At 40.3% G+C, this 20,037-nt stretch overlaps 1 protein-coding gene across 6 annotated transcripts in view; it reads left to right on the plus strand.

The window, feature by feature from the left end:
• Positions 1 to 20,037, plus strand: part of ppfibp2b (PPFIA binding protein 2b) — a 99,035-nt gene that overhangs the window by 59,221 nt on the left and 19,777 nt on the right. For 2 of the 6 annotated variants that reach the window (XM_036212222.1, XM_036212223.1), the window contains 5 exons: positions 83 to 196; positions 10,364 to 10,513; positions 14,605 to 14,832; positions 15,551 to 15,643; positions 17,402 to 17,530. In XM_036212222.1, the coding sequence (XP_036068115.1) occupies positions 83 to 196; positions 10,364 to 10,513; positions 14,605 to 14,832; positions 15,551 to 15,643; positions 17,402 to 17,530 (714 nt within the window). Of the gene's footprint in view, positions 1 to 82; positions 197 to 9,498; positions 10,270 to 10,363; positions 10,514 to 14,604; positions 14,833 to 15,550; positions 15,644 to 17,401; positions 17,531 to 20,037 lie in introns of those variants that run through there. The other 4 variants (XM_036212227.1, XM_036212224.1, XM_036212225.1 and 1 more) reach the window with 4 other exon arrangements.

A 20,037-nucleotide genomic window follows, 5' to 3' on the forward strand; every position in this document is an offset into this window, starting at 1 on the left:
CATCATTTTGAAATGTGTCCTCTTCTTGCATCTGTTCCTTTGAAATAGTAGCTCTTGAATGAGTTTAGCTGTCTCTCTTCAGGTGAGCGTCCTGACCGACCAGGTGGAGGCGCAGGGGGAGAAGATCAGAGACCTAGAAAGTTCTTTAGAGGAGCACCGACAGAAACTGGCCTCCACTGAGGAGATGCTGCAACAGGTAAAAAGCAACTTTAACCCTAAAAACCTTTTATATTGAACCTTTTCTTTGTTTTGGTGCATAAAGACTTTGACTTAGTTTCATCTAGGTACATTAGTCCCAAAAAGACAGATTAGATGTTTTTGAGTTACTTTAGGGGTTTTCTGCAGGATACTCAAAGTTTTTATTTTGTTTCTTAACATTTTGAGTCCGTTCATTCACCCTTTTTTTATTTTCTAAACCTGTTTTTGTCCCTTTTGGGGTGACGCGGCTGGTGGAGCCTAACCTGGGTACTCATGGGGGAAAGCAGGCTACACCCTGGACAGTTGAGTCATTTTTTTAATAAATCACCATCTTGGTGAATCCCTGAACCACTAAAAGGGGTCAAAACTTACAGGATGAACGATAAGAGAATTTTATTTTCCCAAAAAACACACCACCTAACTACTAATACTGCAGTTGCAAATATTTTTTATCTATTTATAGGTAAGGAAAGGGTTTTTAGCTGAAAACATGTTATGTAATATGTTTTCATTTCTTAAAAAATAATAATGTAACAAACAATAATAGATCCACTTTTTGTTTTGTTTTCAAGATATCTTTAAATTTGAGACTACAACTAAACCAAAAATGGTGAAAAGTTTAATTTTAAATTAGCACAAAAGTTCAAATACATATGCCTTTTCTAAACCCGCTTAGTCCGGTTCAGGATTGTTGGAATCTACCCAGCTCCTGTGAAGCAAAGCCAGGGGGGGGGGCACCCTGGACAATTGGCCAACCCCTCACAGGGCAGATGACAAGTAAACAGAAAGTCCCTCAGAAAGCTTTACTTAATACAGCGGAGAGACAAACGCTCTGTGCAGAGTTTTTGTTTGGGGGACTTAAGAGGATCTGTTGTAAAACCGGGGTGGTCTTTTCTACGGTCCTGAAACTGAACAAACACTCTGTGCATATGTGAATCATCATAAAAACACGGTGGAGTCCATCCTACCAGGCCTGGAGCCGGATCACCCAGTGAACCAAAGGCTGAATCAATGATTCAAACTGATTCTGGATTCATGTTTGTTTTCTTTCAGAGCGCTATATGTGCTTCTTTTTATTTAAATTCACATTGAAAAAGTGCTCATGGTTCTACAGATGTTTTCAACAACTTTTCTTGAATTGGGTAACAGCTCGTGAGTCATCATGTCTCAGACCTGCCCTCAGGTTCACATTAGTCTCTGTGAAACTTGTGAGGCTGTTTGAAGAAAATGTTGACTTTTTGAAGACCAAAAGGATCACGGTGAGAACGCCATATATCTGTGTAAAAAAAGGGATGTCAACTGTAGTGATGATGGGCTTAAGGTATTTTTTCACGTCAAATTGGGGGTGTGGTCTTTGGCCTCACAGGTGCCCCTTCAGTGACCTTCCTTCAGCATCTACCTTCTCCACATATTTTCAGCCAGACTGCGGTCCTGTGAGGTCAGGATGACTAAGAAGCTACAAAAAATGCTTTCAAATCAGCTCAAGTGTGTGTATACTTTTTTCTTAAATTTATTTCAATATTTACTTGTAAAAAAAAACATTAAAAAAACGTATAAATAAATTACTTACTATTCTTAACTTGATTGAAAAGGAAAGAAAAAACAAAATGTATTTTCTCTGTCTCGTTTAACAAAACCAATCAAACTATTTTAACCAAATATATTTCTTTGTAGTACAAAATAAATACATCAAATGATTGTAAAGGCAACCAAATCTGTCCAATTTAAAACCAAATCAAACAATAAAAAGAAATGTAGAAAAATACATCAGATGCTTCTGAATTTTGTTTTGATTTTACCTTTTCCCAATATCCTTACAGTTCATATTGTCTAAACATTTGTTGTTTCACAGTTTTTTTTAATGACATTGTAAGCTCTAAAAAATCTGATATTTTACATGAAAATCAATAAGAAATTCCTTCCTTTTGGCACCGGCTCCTAGTGGTCATTTGAAGAACTGCTATTTTTTGTATTTCTGGGTTTGCATCAAATTTGGCAATAGAAGGAGGATGTGATTAAGCATAATTCTAGGGGCTTTCCCACATTTGATGTGTCGTTTTGAATCTCTTTGTTGTTGTTTTGACCTTAGAATTAGTCGATTAATTAATGAACTTGCTAAAATAGTTTGAGTTGTACCCAAAGGAAATTCCTTTAGGAAACTCAGTGTTTTTCTGCCAGCTGCCAAACAGGATGTAGAAGCTGTTGAGAAGGAGGCGTGAGCCGTGACAGTGAATCATTAGTGCTCTTCCTCTGACCTCCTCTGACTCATAACCGCTGAGATGCAGGCATCAGGGCAAGCGGATTAAAGAAGTTAAGTCTCAACTTAGTCTGTCTTAAAATGTTTTGAGATGAAACAGAACCTTTGAAAGTGTAGAGAGAAGACTTTTAGAAAAAATAAACATGATAGGCCTTTTTTGGTAAGTTTTTTTTCATTCAGAAGATGATTTAATAAAACAAAAAAATCTACTATTTAGTACCATTTAACCCTTTATTACCAGAGCTCCAGTGTTTATGTTCTTTGATTCACTGTTACTTTTTAACCGTCAACACAATAATTCCAGCAGAATCGTGTTAACATGTTAATGATTGAAAAGTTATAGTATGTTAAAGATTTTTGTGCTTAAGCGTCACCGGCAACACCTCGGGTGTTAAAAGGTTAAAAGTCTACTATTTCGTTTTTAGAACAAAAACAGTTAAAATAGACACATATATCACATGTGTCAAAGTCAAGGCCTGGGGGCCCGCCGGGTAATTCTATCCGGCCCTCCAGATCATTTTATGTTATTGTTATTAATGACCCGATGTTATTTTGTGCTCATTTTTAACTTGTATAATTTTGACAAAGTATGTTTTAATGGAGAGTAAAATATTGAAAGTTATTTAAGGTTTTAGTTGATTTATTCTGGAATAATATTCCTGCATTTTTACTATTCATAATTATGTTAAAAAGTTACAGTTTTAAAGTTTTTTAATTGGGCATTATGCTAGCTTTTTAGACTATTTGGGCATTTACTAAGATTGTTTAGGTTATTTTGGGGGTTAGATAATATTTCAGCTACATGCTAGCTGTTTTGGCTAAATTGGGCTTTCTTTTTTTAGTTTTCCAGCATATTTTGACATTTAGTTATTTTTTTAGCTAGCTCCTAGATGTTTTGGCTAACTTTCATTTTTTTTTTTTTTTGGCTAATTTGGCATTTAGCCAAAATTTTAGCTGGCTATCAGCTTCAGTATTTTCAACTATGAGTTTCAATGATTTCAGCTTCAGAGTTTTTAGCTCTTAATTTCAGCATCTTCAGCGGTCAAACTTAGCTTACAACATTCACACTGGTATTATCCCAGGCAATGCTATATTTTTTATTTATGGTAAAGTTTTAAAGTTTTATAAATTTTGTTTTAGAGTGTTCAATAAATGTTGATCCTGTTTGGCCCGCGACCTCAGGTGTGTTTTGGATTTTGGCCCCTTGTGCGATTGAGTTTGACCCCCCTGACATGTGATTAACGGACTCCTAACAGATAATGTGGGAAGACTTCTGGAGCTGGATGTGAGCATCACTTTGGCATGAAGGAGCTCCACTTGTTTGTCTTGACATCAACAATGAAACTAACTCCTGAGTTTCTGCCAGCTTGGATTAAGGGGGCGACCTCTGCCCTCGGCGCCTCTCAATCGGCCTTCTGTTGGACTCCTCAACGAGCTCTTTGTCCTCCTCACTGTTGACGCTGAGACAAAAAACGACACTGCCCCAAAGATAAAAGTATCACCAGGACCGTGAGCTGTTCTGTGCCCTAATGATTGCTGTGTAGATTAAAAAGCAGCCGTTTCTATGTGTTGGAGAGCAGAACTTCATCTAAAACAGCTTCAGTCTCAATCATTATTTCTGCACTAAAAATATTTTGTAGTTCAGAATAAAATGATTGTAGATGTTGGGTAAACAGAGATGAAGGTACATCAGATTACAGCTGTCTGTTTATGATCTCTGCTTGAGTCAGGCATTTCTGAGAGGATATAGAATGAGGGAACGTGTCTGCTCCTGCTGCTGTGAGGGTCGTCAGGGTACACCATGTATCTGTGATAAGATCCTTTGTTCAAGGGCGCCTCACTTTTTTTTTTCACTTTAAGGGGCTTCAAGTTCAGGAAATCTAGGGAAAACAAAGTTGAGGTAATATTTGAGTAATAGTTGGGCTTCAGCAAAAAGTGAACAATATTTCCAACAGTTTCTTTTAATGTTCAAGTCAGGAACTTGGAAAGCTTTGACTGCAATCAATCAGTTTTAAGGGTTTTAGGAACTGACGGATTCATGTGAAGAGGAGGGACACGTCCTGGATGATGGACCTACAGAAGACAGACGTCAGAGACGAGCAAAGCAGAAAGGAAGTTCTGAGAAACAGATTCACTCTCAAAGGTTTGGATTCCTCCGATGGTCCTCTTGGTTTGGCAGGTGTGAAAGCTCACCTGAAGAAAAAGATTGAGGCTCTCTGCTCTCTTGCAGATGAACTCTGGTGCGGTTCATTTTAGTGTGAACACAAATGGGGTTGACTTATGAGAGGAGGAGAACCACATGAGGAAAAGCTGTAACCTGTGTGTTTGTAGTGAAAGAACTCAACCTGGCTTCCTCCCACAGTCCAAAAACATGCTTCATGGGTTGTTTAGTGATTCCAAATGACCCCTAGGGGTGAATATATGACCCTGCAACCGAAAAGCGATCCGTTCAGGGTGTACCCACCTTAACCCAACAATAGCTGGATGGCTCAAGCAATTCTGGGACCCCAAAAGAGATTCAGTGAGTTCAGAGGATGGACGGACGGAAAGTCGAACAAAGGGACGGATATATGGATGGATGGATGGATAAATGTATGAATACATGGATGGATGGATGGATGGTTGAATTGATGATGGATGGTTCTTGTAATCACTTAAAATAAAACAGAGCATGCAGAGAAAAATCAATTTATGTTAAAAACTCAGAGGACAATTACTGATTATGTTGTATTAAACTATTGTTCTGATGCGTGACTCAATTTAAGATGCAGATATAACAAATGTAAGGCCATTAGGCCCAAATCACTACTATTCCCCCACTGTGCTTTACAGTTGGTAATCGATGTAATGTTGTTTTTCAGCAGATGCTTCATGGTCCTTCTTTTCTGGTTTGGTTGAACAATTTTCCTGAAGTTTTTGCTTCATTCAGATGCAACTTTTTCTTTTTTTTAGACTATTGTTTTGAAGTTAGCATATTTAAAGTCTGACTGAAAGATCAAACGATAACATTTTCAGAGTCCCAGTCCAACAAAAAATGTGTTTTTGGTGTTTTTAACATTTTATTTTGGCATTTTTCTCATGATGGAGGACACAAATGTAAAGAAAATTAAGCTTAAAATTGCATTTTTGAGGATTACTTTTTACAAAAATGTGAATACTGGTTGAAAAAGCTTGTAGTTGATGACTAAGATCTAAAGTTAGCAGGCCTCAAGCTCCCGGCTCTGTTCCATTCTGATGCATCCACTTACAGACCAATAGATCCATGAACGTCTTTATTTTCCTCATCTGAGCTGGAATCTGGATCAAAACTGTACGGATGGACTGTTCAGAAATGCTCACCATTTAAACCACTGATGTTAGATTGCGGTTTTAAGAGGCTGTAAGCTAGCTGGTGAGAGTGTAAAGAAAGGGATGATGGGAATGAAAGGCAGACTCACTCCACACCAACTCAGAGGCAATGTTCTAATGAACTACTGCTCTGCAGGAGCTACATGCTAAAAACAAGTGATTTTGGCTAAAATTGACATCATAATTATATCATTATGCTTTGAGAATAGATCAAAGGATGATTGGAGCTGGACTTCAAAGGTCAGATTGAATCTGTTTTCACTGTGAACATTTTAAATCTACAGTCGCCTGAACACAGATGATAAATTGTCTGGAGTTTCTGCTCATAAGGGAGGAGGGAAATGAGGCCGTGAGCGGACGTGTGATAAATTACAACAAAGGGTTGCAGCTTATCCGTCTGAAAGTGACACCGGTGTTGGATTGCAGAGTGTCGGTCAGCTGCCAGAACTGTGCAGATTTTTGGGGATAGTGTGTGTCTCACTGAGTGTGTGTACGTTTGTGCTAAGCTGGGGGGATTGTTGGGTTTTCGTTTGCTTGTGTAGTTGGTTGTGGGGAAACACAATATTACCATCCTGCCTTATTCATTTCAGGACCAAAATAATCTACTTTTAAAGGGTTTGGTGTGATTTGTTTTTTTCTTTCACCTCCAATATGAAAACTAAATACAAAACCTGGATGCTTCACATTTTAGGTTAAATTTTATGGTTACAGTTTGCTGTGTAATCAGTTTTATTCTGTCACACTGGAGACCTGGACTCCAAGACTTGATTATTTCACAATTCTTTGTCACCTCCACCACAGACTCAAAAACTCACCAACATTTGTTCACATCGTACTTAAATTAAAATGAACTTTAGACATAGTGACAGGCATCGCTCCCTCCCCCAACAAATAAATGGCATCAGTGCGAAACTAAAAAAAAAAACAATGGGGCTGAAATCTCAGATGTGGCTCTAGAAAAAAATGTCAAAGTCAAGTAACAAACCAAAACCTTTAAGGGATATCCTAAGGAAGCTTTGAGATTATTATGGGATGGCCACAGGACCTATGGGTCGGCAGCCATTTTGGGGCAAAGTTTGAAATTTCCCAGTTTTCACATGTTCCTACAGTATGGACAAGAAAACTTTTGTTCAAGCGATCTTCATGAAAATTCACCCACAGACACGCCACCAGGTTAAGTCTAGTTTAGTCTAGTTTTTTTTTTTTATTTTCTTTATTTGTACATACTTAAAATGCATTCACATGGATTACAGTGTCAAATACAACTGAAACATATCAGTGCAGGAGCGAGTGTGAAGACTGCACAGGTCTTTATAACCACCTCCCCCAAAACATCATCATGCAACAGAAACAGGCATGCCAAGCAAAATGAAAATGTTACACTTAACCCCATTCACACCTTTTTTTAAATAGTTTATCAAAGTAAGATTAATTTTCATTGTTTTTTGAAATGTATCTAACAAATAAATAGATTTAAAAAACAATTGAGATTATTCCAAACCTTTGGCCCTATTAAGAGATAGTTGTAAACATAGTTAACCTTTGACATCAGGAAGAGACCGCCATCTTAAATTAAAAAAAAAGAAAAATTTGATAAATTTGGAATCATAAGTTGTAGGTTTTGAACGGCGTTGGCGTGACGAGGTCACAGAAATGGCGTTGCCCTGTTGCTCGCACATTTTTTTATCAGAGTATTGTGAAAATGTAAATCATGAATCATTGGTTCAAGCTTGAATGAAACAATATACTATATGACCATATTAGGAATGTGGTTAACTAAAAACCTCAGTTATCAAGGAAATCCAAAAGTTTACTTTTGCTAATTTTTCTAAAAATGACAGAAACCTGCTACAGACACCCAGGTGACCCAAACATAAAATGGTTGCTATGGAGATAAAACCAACAGAAAAGCCACCATTTTGGGGAAAAAAAGTGTTAGTTTCATCAATTTGCCTCATGTATTTCTGACCAGACTGGCAGAGGTTGAACGGGGGGGGTCGTGAGGCTTCACCGTGGGCCGTGAGGGCGGGCTCCAGCAGCAGCTGCTCTCCCGGTGATGCAGTGATAAGGGGGCCGTGAGGGCGGCAGCAGGTTGATCCTGCGGGCCAGACAACACCGCTTTCAGCTTTATTTATTTATATTTTTGTCCTCTTGCCTGTTTAGACATTGTTCTCAACACCAGCATGTTCAAAACAAACAAGTAAACAATCTGTTAATATGTCAAATTTAAATGTTTTCAATCAGACTTCAGATGGTAGTTGTTATCTAACTATTATTATATTAACATAAAGAGAAAAACTTACACAATCTCTGTAATCTGATGCATTCCTGCTGTTTCAAAAGTCCTCATGTTGTTCAGTTCTTTCTCACGGAACAGCAATTTTATTATTCATTCAAATGGGTTTCATAGTGTTTAGGTTTCACTGACCGTTTCAAAGACTGTTGCATCATCTAGTACACAGACATTGAATTCCTTCTTCTAAGTCGGTCTGTTTCCCACTGACTCATGAACCTTTGAGTTAACCCTTTAACCGCCTTTAATCGGCCAAACGCTAAAGCACATTGAAAACATATTTTTAAAAACGTTACTTTTAAAAAGTGTTTTTTACTCTCCCAATGTAACATGCAGAAAAAAATGTATTTCAATTGATTTTGTCTTGTAGTTAAAGGGTTTAAGGAAAAAACAATAACTGAAAGTGGAAAAAGGAGAATGCTTTAACCCCTTATTGCCTGTTGTCTCAAATATGCGACAGACCACATCAGCTTAAAAGCAAATACATGAGTGATTTTTTTTTTTTAAGCTGAAAATAAATTCAGGCGCTAAGGGGTTAACCCTTTAACACAGAAACTCCATTGTTTGTGTTCTTTAATTTACTGTAACTTTTCAATCATTAACACGATCAGCGTCATTCCAGTAGATTCTGAAGGAGAAAAGCGGCTCTCGAGAGCCGCTTTTCTCCTTCAGAATCTACTGGAATGACGCTGATCGTGTTAGCAGTTAAAAAGTTACAGTATGTTAAAGATTTTGTGTTTTAGCGCCACCGGGCCACGCCTCTGGTTAACCAACCAACCCAGTTAGTGTGTGAACATCTTCTTAACAAACTTTTAGATACAAAGTCCATTCAGACTTTTATATTTTTTCTTTCACTTCTCCTCTTTTGATACAAATACACGTTAAACCACTTTAATATGTATCAAACCACTACCACGAACGATCTTTGGCTAATTTAAGCTTGACATTTACCTTGGAACTTTCCCTCCGTTAATCTAAGATAAATCATCAACCAGTATTAAGTACTTCAGTAAAAAGCAACTAATTTCAATGATTACAGTGGTCCGTCAAACTTCAGCCTCTCTCAGCTGTCAGAATTTACGTTATTTCAAAAAGAAGATTAAAATTAACTTCAATATTATCTATTTAATCACAATTATTAAAAAAAAAAAAAAATTAGTCTTTAGTGTAGCTTTCTTTGTGTTTGTCATGGTTTCACCGTCAGCTACTACCTCCAACCACCAGAGGGAGCCCTCGCTAGAGTTTTAATCGTGACGTCTCCTCATTACAACTCCCATCTGCCACCACCTCAGCTTCCTCTCTGCACAGTTGGTTTCCATCATCATCTTAGCCATCTAGCATTTAATCCCATCTCAGCCTCTTCTTCAGTGCGAAGTCTTGTTTTGCCTTACAGACAGTCTGAGCGTTTACTCTTGTTTACTTTCCCTAGTGTTTGACCCTCACTTCTTTTCCTTGTTATCAGGCCTCGCTCCTAGCTTTTGACCTTAGCCTAGTTTTGATTACTCCTCTGCCTTATTCCTTGCCTGTTTCTCTCAACATTAGAATCCACATTTGCACATGAATCCAAACACCTCTGCCTCTTCATCACAGTGTTAAAGTTTCATTTTTTTCTTCTGTCTCCCTGCAGACGTTCATCTCCTCTCTCCTGTTCTCTTGAGTTTTCATGAAAAGCCTCAAAAATCCTCAACTCAAACTTCAATACTTTTACACTTTTGTACTTTTTCATGTAGTTTAAAGCTCAGACTCTCTGCACAACCTGGACTTGATTTATCCAAAAGATGTTCCAAATCCTGGCTGGTTCATTTCGTTTTAGTTTTTCTGGTTATCAGTCAGATTGCAACAAGATGCCATTTGTGCTACGGCCCCAAAAAAGATGTGGAAATAAAAAATAAAAAAAATTAAAATAAGAAGGAACTGAAAGCAGCTGAGAGTTGGGGAAGAGAAAAAAGGGGAACATGCTCTTTATCTTTCTGTCTTTTAGACAGGCTCTCCTCTCCCATACCAAAGAAGCACTGGGATGTATTAATAGCGTTCACAGCATGGCTGTGTGTGTGAGTGTGTATATTTAGCCTGGTGGGGTCTGGGCCCCAGCCCCACACTGGTCTGGTAGTGTGGGAAGAACGCCGTGAAGCCTGTGGAGTTGCTTCTCTCTGCTGATCTCCATTACCTGCATGTAGGAGGTGTTCGGTTGCCGTGGACTGTGGAAACATCTCGAGTGTTTTTGGTGTAAAGGGAGCTAACCCGCAGGGGATGTGTGCTTTTCCCAGGAGCTGATGAGCAGGACCTCCCTGGAGACTCAGAAGCTGGACCTGATGGATGAGGTGTCCTACCTCAAACTGAAGCTGGTCAGCATGGAGGAGTCGCACACCAACACACACGAGGCGGATCCCCCCGACACAAAGCAGGACAAAGCAGAGGTACGGAGCGTCGACAGAGCCGTGGTTGCTGAGCGGGAGAGGCCTCTGTGTTTGATTTGAAAAAGAAACATGTCTCCAAGTTCTCTCTGTGAAGATCTTTGCTGTGTTATCTGAATGAAACTCTTGATCGTGAGCAGAAACTGCTTCTAAAAAAACAGGGAAGAGTCATTTCACTCTCACACACAGACTGCTGGAGGCTTAGCATCACATTCAGGGATTCACGCTGATAGATCTGATCCAGATGAGGTGCTAGTCTGATCCAGATCTAATCCTGGTCTTATCTGTGTCTGGTCCCTGTCTAATCCAGGTCTGGTCTTGGTCTGATTGAGGTCTGATCCAGGTCAGATCCAGGTCTGATAAAGATCTGATCAAGGTCAGATCCAGGTCTGGTCTTGGTCTGCTGATCCAGGTCAGAACAGGTCTAGTCTTGGTCTTGGTCTGATCGAGGTTTGATTGGGGTCTAGTCTTGGTCATTTCCAGGTCTGACCTAGGTCTGATCTTGGACAGATCTAGATCTGGTCTTGGTCTGATCCAGATCTGGTCTTGGTCTGATCCAGGTCTGATCATGGTCCTATCCAGATCTGGCCTCGGTCTGATCCAGGTCAGATCTAGGTATGATCCAGGTCTGATCTAGGTCTGATCCAGGTCTGATCAAGACCTAGTCTTGGTCTGATCCAGGTCTGGTCTAGGTCTTATCTGGTTCTGATCGAGGTCTGATCCAGGTCATATTCAGGTCTAGTAGCAGTCTTATCCAGGTCAGATCCAGGTCAGATCCAGGTCTGATCCAGGTCATGTTTTCCAGAAAGGAAAGAATTTTGAGGATCTTTATTGTCATTTCACCAAAGGATCTAAAGATGAAGTAAAGTTAAATATGAACACTAAGTAAAACAGTCATCACTGAGATTAGTGAAAGATTGTTTAGACTTCATTTATGCTTTCTTTGTTAAACTTTTAAAGTTTATATTATAATCTGTTTCTTTTGAGCTACATTATGACGAGTTCATACATTATCACCTGTCTTCCATTTCTGGTTCTTCTCTGGTCCTGGATGCTGCGTTGGGTTCCTGCTTCTGTTGTTAGTGTCAGCGTAGACCTCCATCATCGTACGTCTGTCTCCCAGGAACAGCTGTTATGGGAAGAATGTGGCAGGAAACATGTGTCACGTATGTCTCCATCGTCTCCTGTTAGTTGGAGGCAGACGGTTTTACCATAGGGAGGTGTGATGGATGGAGACGGCTCTCACCACACTGTGGTCGTGGTAAATGTGAACAAAACACAAAGTTACACAAACAGTTGGGATGCAGGGTAACATCGGCACAGTATTGGTCTGGTTAGATGTGTGTGTGACAATGACTATCCATAAAGGTTTCTGCAGAAGAAAGTTCTAAAGTAATGTTCTCCTGTTAGAGACAAACAGTAAAAGCTGATATTTGTTTATGAACAACAACAATGCGATCTTTGAATTTTGATTACCGTTTACCGTTTACCGTTTACCGATTACCGATTACCACCATTTAGATCCAAAAAGATGTTGTTTTCTAGGACATAGTTTCTACAGAACAGCAGGAGCTCATTAGAAATTTGCCTCTGAGTTGTGGGTTGGACTGTTGGTATGGAGTAAGCCTGCTCTCATTTCCCATCATCTCTCGCACCACTTTTCTCTTTCAGAATCTACTACATTGATCGTGTCAACAATTGGAAAGTTACAATAAATCAAAGATCCCATTGTTAAAGGGTTCATTTGGATTCTTTATGCTTGTTTGGAGGATTTTAGGAATGTCTCTGTTGTTTGACGGAGTTCTTTGGTCTGAGTTTGTTTATAACGCGCTCCACCTTCCTAATCCAAACATCTCCGGCGCCTCTGTTTTGTTTGGACCCGAGCTGGTGGTTGACACAGTTCTAGGTTGTTGTTGGGGGTGGATGCTGACAGCTGCGAGGCTCCGGTGAGCTCACAGACGGAATGACGGGAATCCCTTCAGAGCATTCCTGGGAGACAAACACTTTCACCTCCGGAAGCCACGGAAACACCAGATCAAAGCTGGAAAACTCCCAGATGACCAGGTTTCAGCAACAAGATTTATTAGCCCAAAGTTAATAATAACTCACTAGAGAAAAGATGTTGACTGTACGGTAAAAATGCAAATAGAATTACACAATAAACCAAATTTACCAACGGAGTTTTTTACTTCTTAGTTCAGTAATAACTGTAAAAAATAAATAGTAAATCAGCAAAATATTTGTTAATAATAATTTTTGGAAATTTAAGGGTCGTTGCCTAAATTAAAGCTCCAATTAATTTGCTAAACTTTCAGAACTAAGGCTAAAGATGTTTAAAAAAAGAGCCTTAATGAATAAATTAAGGCTTTTTCTCAGATAATAAGTTAAAGTTTCCCAAAACAAAAAATAAATAATCAGAGAATCAGAAAAGTTGACATAAAAGGCTTTAATTTAAAGTAATTCACTAAACTCACGGCGACCCTTCACAGAGCCCTAAAAGGATACAATCATGACACACCTTTATTTCCCTTCAAGGATATCTGTAGTTTATTGCATTAAAATGGAGATTTGAACAAAAATATTCAAAACTGAAAATGCGCTTGTTTAGAAAAACCTTGATGCACTTTATAATGACTTCTACACAACATGTGTGGAATGAGAGCGTTCTCTGTATGTTTTTGAGCTCTCAAAGATCAAAAATAATTATTAAAGAAAATGAAAAAATCTGCCAAACTCTTTCTAGATGTTTGTGAAGTTTTTCACTTTCCAACATTTAAGGTTTTGATACCTATATAGCACTTTTCTAATCTACTTTAAGTGGTTTACAGTCACTCACACACATTCATGCTACTGCTGAACATTGGCACCAACCTGTAAACACCAGGATCAATGCGGGAGTCATTGTCAAAGACTCTCCCGATCAGAGGTCGACCACTCTACCTCTGCACCATGACCACCAATTAAAGTAGAAAATTTAGTGTCATCATTTATCAAGTACTCCAGCCCCTCACCATCACACTCCTACCTCCATGTCTGGCTCCTAAAGTCTCCATCAGTTGAGGTCCAGATGTTTTGGGACACACTCCTTCCAGAAAGTTCCTCGTCTGTCTGATCAGTCGACAAACTATTTGTCGAAACCCTTTTCGGATATGTTCATCCAGTCTCCTTTGAATTTCTTTACATGGTAGCTAACAAGTTGCATTTTAGTTGACTTTGTGGGACAAAATGTGTTTTGTGATGTTTTTTTGTAATACTTTACATTTAAATTGTAAGAATAGTGAATGTACAGAATGAAAAAGAAAGAAGTGGGCACATACTTTTGAAAGACCACTTTCCCTTTTTGGGGTTTATAAAAAATGTTCTTTTGGGACTTATCTGATGATGGAGGACATGTATAAAGAAAATTAAACATAAATTACATTTCTTATTATTTCTTAATTCAATTTGTTGTGAATCACGAGGAGACAAAATGAAAAGGAGGCTTTGTGTTTTAGAAAATACGCTGGGCGGGGCAGAAACTCCTTTCTCTGCTCCATTCTGATCCACTTGCAGACAAATAGATCCATGAACGTCTTTGTTTTTCTCGTCTGAACTGGAATCTGGATGTAAACTGTATGTCTGGATTGCTCTGATATTGCTCGACACATTTGTTGCACCACTTGGGGTTGTGAGGGGCTGTAAGCTAGCAAGGGAACATCTAAACAGATGCGTAATGGAAAAGGGGGGCGGGGTTGCTAGGGGCCCACGGTGAATTTCTAATGAACTCTTGCTGCTCTGCAGGAATTATATAATTAGAAAACAGCACATGTGTTTTTATTACTATTTTGCCTAAAACACCAAAATTTTAATGAAAAGACCACACTTGTTTTCAGGTTTTTTTTCACTAGCTTCTGGTTTTTATTTTTGTTTCATTCATCTAACTTTCTGCTTTTATCCAGCAGTAAATGAAACCTGACACCATCCATGCCCCTGAGCTGACTTTGTTAACAAATGTGTAAATGTTTGACTCTCCATCCTCTCACCTGGTCTCCATTAATCTGTCTCCTCCTCTCCTCGTCTCCCCGTTCACGCCGGCTTTGCCGCCTCCCCCCCAGTGTGTGGTAAACTTCATCAGCGAGCTCCAGGAGCAGATGTGCAGGTTTCAGGCGGAGATAAGCACTCGCATCCAGGAGAAAAAAGCCCTTGAGGAGAAGGAGGCCCAGCAGGGGGATCCCAGAGGACACCCGGCGTGGGGGTGTGGCCCCCACGTCGGGCTAGCCGCCCCCGATCCGGGCCTGTCAGGCTCAGATTCCTGGAATCAGTCGGGAGGACAGACTGTGCACGTAGGGAGCCTTGATGGATACAATCCTGCTACCCTCCTACCCCATCATTCATGATCCCCCCCCCTCTCCCTTTAACCGGCCCACACCCCCTGCTGCTCAGGGTTTCCACAGAATCAAACTAACAGCCTCTGTCTGTTGTGGTGTGTGTCCTGCAGGTGGATGGGGCTCTGATTCTTGCAGAAATAAGACATGTTTTCCAAATGCTTGAGGAGTTACTGATCAGCAGAGAAGTCTTCTGTAACTGATGGAGGATTTCTGTGACCCCTTCCTCGAGTATCTGAAAAATCTGACTTCCTCTCTGTGAATGGGACATGGAAGTTCTATGTGATTTGTTTTGGTTGCATGACAGACTACTAACATGTTTGGGTCCTCTTCCTCCCACGCTGACCGAGCGGGGGTCAAGTCCTGAACAGAATGGTTTTACTCAGAGGACGCTGGGGTTCTGGGTTCGCCCTCTTTCCGGGTCTTGATAACTGCACGCCGTCTGTTTCAGGAGGATCATGGTTTCTGTCTTAACCCTGAGCTGTCCAGCCTGGGAGGTCTTCATACCTGCCAGAACTACCTCCCCTGGTTGTTTGCTAGCATGCCTGCAGCCCCGCTGATTCTGACATTTTGATGATTTTCTTTTGAAAACTTCACAAAAATGTCATAATCGTGCACGAGCGGCGCTCTGGTTCAGGGTTGCATGAGTGACTGAAACTTTCTGGTTTGCCTGCAGGATCTGATACAGGAAGTGAAGCAGCTGAAGAACAAAGTGGATGAACTGGAGGGGCAGAAGAACCAGTACGAGAGGAAACTCAGAGCCACGAAGGTACGCAGAACCAGCGAGGAACGCTAGCACACCTTCACACATCAAGTAGCACCAGAACCAACACATTCTCACTCCCAACTCGTCATATTCTGACGTTTGGTTAAGGCATTTCGACATTTTGGGTGTCCACAGCTTGTCGTTTTTTTGACATGCTGACTGTTTGCAAAATACAATGTACAACTTTCGGGACGCGGTACTGGACATGGTAACATGTAGCACTGCACGCAGACTGTCCTCAGGACACGTCCGGTGCCAGAATAGGGCCAGGGTAACGGTACTGTGTCAGGGTACCGGCACCCTAACATGGCAACGGACACGATACCTGATGCGTTACCAGACACGTTACCCGACACGAACCGGGCCCTGATGGGGAACTGGACGCAAACTGGTACTTTCAGTTGCCCAGTGCTGGGTTAGGGTACCGTGTGCTCCGCGTCCTGCTACTGGACCGGTTCCTGTTCGCAGCCTAGAGGTTAGGACCCATGATTTAATGGAAACAACTAGAACATCAAAAAACGAGGAGTAGGGGAGACCCAAAACGTCAATTTTTGATGCGGAGAGGTCCTTAACCAAACGTCAAAATGTGACGACTTGGGACTGAGAATGTGTTGGCAGAACAAAAGCAGGTTTTATTTTGGTATCAGTGTGAAAATCTCCAGCATTTTACTTCTTCTCTTTGGTTCATAGTCTGCGATTACCACAAAAGAATGACTAATCGTTTTTTATCGATTGACAGCCTTAATTTAAAAAAAATGTTCTAAATGTACAGTTTTCTGTGTGATTTCATTTTGTCATTATTCGTAGATAAGGGATCGGCTAATACTGTAACTACAAAAAAATAATTGCGATTATTTTTTTTCTCAATTTTGCGATTAATTAGTTTTTTTTGTTTTTTTTTTTTTCTTGATTCCCAGTCCTATTCTTTTGTTTAGTTTATAAACTATAAATTAAATTGGATGTGGCTCCAATAAACACAAACTTATGACAAAGCAATGAAACAATAAATCAAAAGATGATCAGAGTGGGACTTTAAGTGTTTATTATGACCTGTCACCTGCAGCACACCCATAGGAAAAAATCTGCATGAACATTTTAGCGAGCGGTCTTAAAATGTCCTGTGGACCACATTTTTTAATACAGATTCACCATTTTTTTGCCCGCAGACAGCCCACATCCACCCCTAAGGGCAGATCTAACTAAGGCTTTAATAATTTTTCTTTTGTTTTAAGGTTTACTTGTAATAGACAGCAAAAACAAATATTTTAGTTTAATTTTGGATATTTTGATGCGATTGTGCTCTATAAGAGACACAATGAAAGAGCTTTGTAGACGTTAAATGTTCACTTCCTCTAATGGCAAATTTAAAATAATTATGTCTCAAATATGTTTGTTCATGTTCTTTAATTTACCGTAACTTTTTAACTGTTGACACGATCATTCCAGTAGATTCTGAAGGAGAAAAGCGGCGTGAGCGCCGCTTTTCTCCTTCAGAATCTACTGGAATGATCGTGTTAAGGTTGGAAAAGTTACAGTATGTTAAAGATTTTGTGTTTAAGCGTCACAGACAACGTCTCAGGTGTTACAGGGTTAATAATTTAACCAAACTAATATATTTTTTAGCTTGTTGAATTAAAGCTTTTGCAGTGACTAATCTGAAGGAGGTGCCTCTCTTTTTACAACGCTTCCTTCCTCCTCTCTCTCGCTCGTTTTCTCCTCACCTCCTCTAACTCATCCCCTCTTCCTGTCTGCTCTCTCCAGCTCTCCATCTCTTACTCTCTCCATGTGTGTTACCAGTCGCTCATGACCCAGCTGTCCAGCCTCAAGCTGACTGTGGAGCACACACAGCTGGAGAAGCAGCACTGGGAGGAGCGCTGGCGCGGCGCACAGGTGCCTCCTCTTCCTCCTGCTCTTCCTCCTCGTCCCTGGTGCTGGCTTTGCTCTCCTCCTTCATCCGTGTGGTTTTGTGTCGGCTTCTGTTTGTGCCTGCGCTGGTTTGACTTTTGTGATGAACGAAATGTCTTTTTGTTTTAATGTTTCAGTAATTGAACAGAAGTGTAGCTGTGAAAACTAAATGGAGCTGAGATAATGGATGTGGGGGAGGAGCCTGATGAACACATTCTGCTTTGTTAACAAACGTGAACAAAGATGTCCGCTCCACATGGGGCCCATCTGCCTCCAGCTAAACTGTCACTTGTTCTGACAAATGGATCAGCTGACATCAGCCAAAAGAGAAGAATCCACTTTTCACAGCAGAGAGGGACACGTTTTCTCTGACAGATCCAGGCCCCTCCCCCGGTTTTGTCCTGATTCATGACTTGATTCTTCTCTCATGTTTCCATGGATGCTGTTAGTCTCTTCACTCACGTACGGTGTTCGAGACTCACCATCACAGCTAAAAAAACGAGTGTGCAAACAAAAAAACCTGCAAATTACAAGAAACGCTGATACAATTAAAAAAATTGATTTAAATTGATTTAAAAAAAAAAGCCACAACCAAAGTGGATTATCAGTGATGCCGACACACCGGAAGTGGAACATTTGTTTCCACTTAGATGTTTTTGTTCCCAGGCTCCCAATAGTTGTGTCTGTCCGTAGTAGACAGCGCTCTGGAGGGAGACCGTGTAATGGTTCATGGAACTGAGTCTTAAAGTCCCTTATGACATTTTTTTATTTAAAAAAATGTTCCCATTGGTGTTTTAATTATATTATGAAGTTTTTAACCAAAATCCCACAACCTAGATGTATTAAAAAGTCATTTTTCATGTTGATCTGAAGACTCTGCTTCTAAAATCTCCTCTGAGGGGGCGTGGCTTTTGGAACTGAGCTGAGTAGCCCCACCCTCGATCCCCCCCCCCCGTCTTATTATGATAGCTCTGTGTCTCTCTAGCGTAAATCTTCACCACTGCTACATAAAAACATCCATCAATCTGGGTAATGTCCAGCCGTATGGTTCTGATCTGGATGTCAGCTGGACGAGGAAGTGAAGATCTTCATGGACAGAACTTCCTCCAAAATCCTGATTCTTTCTCCTTCCAGTTCACCAAAGACTCTTTTAGCTAATTCTCCAATGTTTATTGACTGTGATCAATACATTCAATCATTGGTTTCTCAGAGTTCTTGATAAAATAATCAAAGCTAACATCAAAATGCTCTTTCATTGATTTACAATCCTTTCCAACTGCGGTCAAATGAGCCGCCGTTCACATTTCCGTGGTCACATCAAGAAGCTCCGTGGAGTCTGGTGGAGATTTTCCAGCGTTCTCAGTCCTGCTACCGTAAGTATTGGATGAAACTCACACCAAAAATCCAGTGATGCTGATTTGACCACAGAAATGTGAACGGCGGCTCATTTGACTGCAGTCAATGTGAAGATACCATCTTCTCTTCTCCAGAACCTGAACTAGACACTAGGAACAGATGAGGGTTTAGTGCATGTGCAGCAGAGCTGTTGATGGAAAGAAGATCATTCATTCAAACAGAGTCTGTCCAAGACAGTTTGACTGGCAGAGATTTACAAGGAGAAGCTAACAATAAAGCGGCATCCTCCAGTTCACCTTCAAACCTGAGGCTACCTGGACCAACCAAATAACACTTTCAAAAGTATACATAAGCCTCGTTTTCGATATGGTACGGTCCGGTATTTGGAGCATTTCAGTTGTTAAATGGACCCATTAAACAGTTCTGACCCGTACGTCTTGAGGGCCCCCATCTGTTGTAGGTTTATAGAGAAATGAAAGGACACGGTTGGGGCGGAGCTGCTGTATCCACCAGCTGATTGGCAGAAAGTGATGAGGATATTAGAAAGCACCAATATAGCGCTAAGCCAGTGATTCAGTTTTTCTCTTTACGGCAGTATTCTTCTCAGCCGCCTGCAATCTTCTTTCAAACAACATTAAATTCCTGTTATGTACGATGTGCAAAAAGTAAAATAAGAAAAAGACGAGCTGCTGGATGACTTCCATTGTTGTTACTTTTCTAATCTTGACCCAATGACACGCTACACATGTGCCATGAAAACAAATTGCTCAGTGGCAGTGAGGCTTAACTGAGTGGAAACACTCAGAATTACCTGGACCGTACTTTACTACTCTGTACCAGACTGAACTGTACTGGACCGGACCGCTCAGTCAAAATCAGGCTATAGTGACGTTGAACCGCAACGTCTTTTTTACATTCTTGTTCATTTTCCAATTTGTACCCTGTTCTTTTTCCTCCTTCTCACAGCGGTACACAGCAAAAACTATCCTTGATAATCCACTTCCCTTGTAGCTTTTTTGTATTTGGATCAGATTTTATTTGCACCTGCATTTCTTTTTATTTTATTTTTTTTATTTGCAAAGTGTATTTTTTGTTTGCACACTTTTTTCCTTCTTGCTGCGATGGAGGGTTTTGGC

The sequence above is a fragment of the Oryzias melastigma genome, linkage group LG6 (genome assembly GCF_002922805.2).
Source record: "Oryzias melastigma strain HK-1 linkage group LG6, ASM292280v2, whole genome shotgun sequence".
Classification (NCBI taxonomy): Eukaryota; Metazoa; Chordata; class Actinopteri; order Beloniformes; family Adrianichthyidae; genus Oryzias; species Oryzias melastigma.